The sequence below is a fragment of the Gymnoscopelus microlampas genome, assembly GCF_963454915.1.
Source record: "Gymnoscopelus microlampas genome assembly, chromosome: 16".
Classification (NCBI taxonomy): Eukaryota; Metazoa; Chordata; class Actinopteri; order Myctophiformes; family Myctophidae; genus Gymnoscopelus; species Gymnoscopelus microlampas.
Genome location: NC_139953.1, coordinates 37,998,963 through 38,003,962, shown reverse-complemented (window position 1 = coordinate 38,003,962; position 5,000 = coordinate 37,998,963). Strand labels below are relative to the sequence as shown.

General features: G+C 41.7%; 1 protein-coding gene across 1 annotated transcript in view; it reads right to left on the bottom strand.

Annotated features, from left to right (window-relative positions):
* Positions 1-5,000, bottom strand: part of galnt14 (UDP-N-acetyl-alpha-D-galactosamine:polypeptide N-acetylgalactosaminyltransferase 14 (GalNAc-T14)) — a 166,739-nt gene that overhangs the window by 47,237 nt on the left and 114,502 nt on the right. Inside the window, exon 7 of the mRNA XM_084083203.1 lies at positions 72-159. Within this exon, the coding sequence (XP_083939329.1) occupies positions 72-159 (88 nt within the window). The remainder of the gene's footprint in view (positions 1-71; positions 160-5,000) is intronic.

Sequence of the window (5,000 nt, the reverse complement as noted above, 5' to 3'; positions counted from 1 at the left end):
GGGCAGAGAAAGAGAGAAAGCACATCAGGGGCTGACTGAGAGGTACAAGGACAGGGGGGGGGGGTCCTTACCTCCACGCAGGTCAGAGGAGGCAGCCACGTAGGCAAACGTGTCCATGTTGATGATGTCAATCACTGGACTCACCACACACTTAGGGTCCTGGAGAGTAACACACACGCACAAAGGATTAAAAGATGCTGCGGGAATATGTTTGTGGGAGTATGACGATGTTATACTCTGTGTGTGCATGGTGTGTGTGTGTGTGTGTGTGTGTGTGTGTGTGTGTGTGTGTGTGTGTGTGTGTGTGTGTGTGTGTGTGTGTGTGTGTGTGAGTGTGTGTCTCATGATGTGAGCACCATAGACAGTTTAAGAAACAAAGAATCCAAACCGAAGAGAAGAACAAAGAGGAAGAGAACGATAGACACAGCAATCAGAGCAAGAAACAGAGAGAGAGACTAGGAAAAGTACTGTCTCCGCCAGGTCAGGTAGGTTAATCTGGGCCAGCAATGTTGATGGAATATGAAAAATAGAACAGATCCGTGTTGATCACATGACTACAGAGGTAATGTGTACCGATTTGTGTGATGTTTGGACAAAATCTGTAGGAGTAATATAAAAAAATGTGTAAGGCAAAAAAGCCTCATGGTGGCGCTATAAAAGGCCGATGTGAAAAATTGTGGGCAGAGGTTCATCCAGGGAGTGTGTGTGCACAGCTTCACGTTGATGACAGTCTCGGCCGAAGCTTTGGCCTGGCGGAGACAATGAACAAGAGAGGGGGATCAGAGGGAAGAAAAGATAAAGGGCAATAAAGGTAAGCGAGAGAATAAGAGAGCGGGAGAGAGGGGGCGAGAGAGAGCATTCTGGTGTGAAAATGACTGGAATGTAATGCAATAAATGTGATCTGCCGTTCAGGTAATGTCTGTGTGTGTGTGTGTGTGTGTGTGTGTGTGTGTGTGTGTGTGTGTGTGTGTGTGTGTGTGTGTGTGTGTGTGTGTGTGTGTGTGTGTGTGTGTGTGTGTGTGTGTGTGTGTGTGTGTGTGTGTGTGTGTGTGTGTGTTGAGGTGGATTCCATTCCAGAGGTATTACGTCCACTACATTAAGTTCTAGTCATCCAACTTCAGTCATGCAAACAGTGCATTTACAGTACGGTGAGTTTTACTTTCCCTTTTCTCCCTTTCCCTCTCTCTCTCTCTCTCTCTCTCTCAGTGATACTGTACATTATAGCTGACAACTGCAGTTGTTAAAGATACACTCAGCTGTGTTACATTACGTCCAGAACAAGGCACAAGACATCTTTACAAAATAATGAAGTGTTATTGAATGATACAATTCAACATGTATAACACACTCTAATGCTAAACTATAATACATTCTACAGTACACTACCTGGAAACAGGTCTCGCTGTCCACGCCGAAGCAGACACACAAACTATTATTATTATCTCTCTCTAAAAGGAGCACCAAGTGCAGATGCAAACGGCAAAGTAATAAGCAGTGCTAGGACATTATGTTCTCGTTAGAGACAGACAGCCTCTCGTTAAGACTTATTCTCATATGCAATATCAGTTTAAATGTGTACTGCCATACACCCACCTACAGTTATATTACCCTGTGTTGTCATTGTCAGTGTGTCATTTATGTATAAAAACCTAAGGTGTACTGTATATATATATATATGATGTATCCTGTATCAGCAAAAAAGAAAAATGACAGTGGTTCTCAAAGTAGGGTCCAGGGACCCCCAGGGGCCATTGAGGAGTTACGGGTCTGTAGCTCTGAGAGCATGAGAGTGTATGTATATATGTACTTACTTACATATGCAGTTGTATGTATGTATGTATGTATGTATGTATGTATGTATGTATGTATGTATGTATGTATGTATGTATGTATGTATGTATGTATGTATGTATGTATGTATGTATGTATGTATGTATGTACACAATCTACATATGCATGTACTGTATGTAGTGTAAGTGTGTGTGTACTAATAAATCCAGGGCAAACACACAGACAGGTGACGGATGGATGTGACAGGAGGCTGGATTATGGGGCAGAATTCCTGACAAGGACAAGGTGACATGCTGAGGGCTGAATGTCTCTACCGTCATCACATCAATGGTTGAAAGTAACCAAGTACATTTACTTAAGTACAATTTTGAGGCATTTCAACTTTACTGGAGTATTTCCAATTCTCAATACTTTTACTTCTACTCCACTCCATCTCAGAGGCAAATATTGTACTTTTATTCCACTACAATTATTTGAAAACTTTAGTTACCACTTTAGCCTTATTTTATACCTAGGCTATTTGAAAATAGACGATCTAAAAGCTCACAACGCGTCGGATCGCGACGTGTTATGAGCTTGCAGATCTGCTATTTTCAAAAACTTTTGTACTTTTACTTTTGGTACTTTAAGTATATGTCGACAGTTTTTTACTTTTACACAAGTAACATTTTTTGTCTTGCTACTTTTACTGAAGTAAAATATCTGGGTACTTCTGCCACCACATTAACCACTTGAACCCTAGCATCCATATTTGAGGGGGTAACATTAGCCAAAAATAGCAGATCTACACGCTCACAGCGGTTGTGTGCTCGTAGATAGGCTATTTTTGGCAAAGAGATTTGGTGCAAAGCGGTCCAAGCACAAAGCCAACGCAGGTCCAGTTTACTACTGTAAGTGTAGAGGGTTTAAGTGTAAATTAATATAAAGTACAATGACTGCATAATATCTATTAGCATAATGACACTGGCTGCACCGAGCTTGGGGTGAAGCTCTCATGATTACCGCTGTAATTCAACACGTGTCATTTTCAAATTGTTCAGGAGCTGCTGGCTAACGTCAGGTCTTTATTCTAAATTAAATTAAACAGAACGGGAACTCTAACTTGGTGTCTCTCGGCCAGTCAGTTGATGTTCATGCACAGGTCTAGTCACAATGTCACATGGGTCTGAACAGTGGTGTAAAGTAACTAAGTACATTTACTCAAGTACTGTACTTAAGTACAATTTAGAGGTACTTTTACTTTACCAGAGTATTTCCAATTGTCTATACTGTTACTTCTACTCCTGTTACTGAAAATAGCCGATCTACAAACTCACAACGCGTCGCATCGCGACGCGTTGTGAGCTTGTAGATCTGCTATTTTCAAACATTTTAGTACTTTAACTTTTGGTACTTTAAGTACATTTTGATACCAATACTTTTGTACTTTTATTCAAGTACATTTTTGATTCCGGACTTTTACTTGTAACAGATTACTTCTACATTGCAGTATTGATACTTTACTTAAGTAAAACATTTGAGTGCTTTTTCCACCACTGGGTCTGAGTCCAACTCTTTCATCTCTCCAGTGTACTCCAATGTCTAACAGAACACACAATCACTAACATAATACACTAAAGAACTTAGCTTATTTTTTATTATACAAGAAAATGTATCACCACAAAGCTGTCCGGTGAGCAACTACTGTCCTATTGTGTTTTAGCAGAACAGGCCTGGTTGGTACATATATACACCACAGGTACAGTATAGGTTAGTAATTGCTGGTTTTGACCGTTTCTTTTAGAAGGCCATTCTAAGGCCAGTACATATAATTCCCTACGACAGCAATTTATTATTATTATCACCACAAATCAGATACATTTAAAATTCCCTGCTCCTCAGGTGCTCTCTATCTCTCTCTCTCTCTCTCTCTCTCTCTCTCACACACACACACACTCTCACTCGCTCGCTCGCATGCGTGCGCTCGCACGCGCGCGCACGCGCGCACGCACGCACGCACGCACGCACACACGCACACACACACACACACACACACACACACACACACACACACACACACACACACACACACACACACACACACACACACACACACACACACACACACACACACACACACACAGCAAACTGTAATCATTCCGGACATTATGGCTGACAGTTTTAAATCCTAACATGACCTCTGGTATATACAGCATAGTGTATAGGGTTAGTTGCTTCACTAAGGGACCTTTCATCCGCACCAGAAACGGACTAAGTTCTTAAATGTTTGCAAGATGTTTATTGTGGACAAGACAGTGTAGTCAGGACATAATGGTAAAAAAAGGATAGCAACTTAACTGGTTGAGCTATAAGAGAGACTAAAGCAATTATCTACGTACTGTATATAGTGTCAATTATAAACCACCCTGCCAACCTACATACATTCTACTTTATGGGTATGTATACCACATTCAGGCAGGAGTTTATAGTTGTACAGAGTTGTACGGCTGGTTGTTTACCTCGATCAATAACTCATACATTTAAATATGAATATATGACTATATAATGAGACGATAGACAGTGATGGATGGCTCCCTGTTGTTGTGGACACCCACACATGTGCACTCGCGCACGCACGCACGCACGCACGCACGCACGCACGCACGCACACACACACACACACACACACACACACACACACACACACACACACACACACACACACACACACACACACACACACACACACACACACACACACACACACAGTACATTCTGGCCCACCTAATAAATATGAATGAGTATAGGGACTATAGGACTGTTGACAGTCCCTGAGTCAGATCCCTCCAGTGTGTGTGTGTGTGTGTGTGTGTGTGTGTGTGCGTGTGTGTGGAGTTTTTACCTATTGATCGCCGGTATATAAAATGAGATTGGGACCACCACTACACCATAATCAAGGCAATCGGTGCTGACATTTTACTTTTTAGCCATTTAGCTGTCGCTCTCATCCAGAGCGATTTATAATGAGTTTTCACCACAGCAGAATCGATAGATAGATAAGCAAACCCATAGAAGCTAGCTAAATTAAAGGGACAGAAAAAAGTCACGAGTCACGCTGTCTGGTGTGTCATCTCTCTATTCTTCCTGTTTTTCTTTGCTGCCGCCTGTTCAATTGTCACTAATGGACCCTTTTCACAGCAGCCATTTTGATAGGAAATAATAGGGTAAAC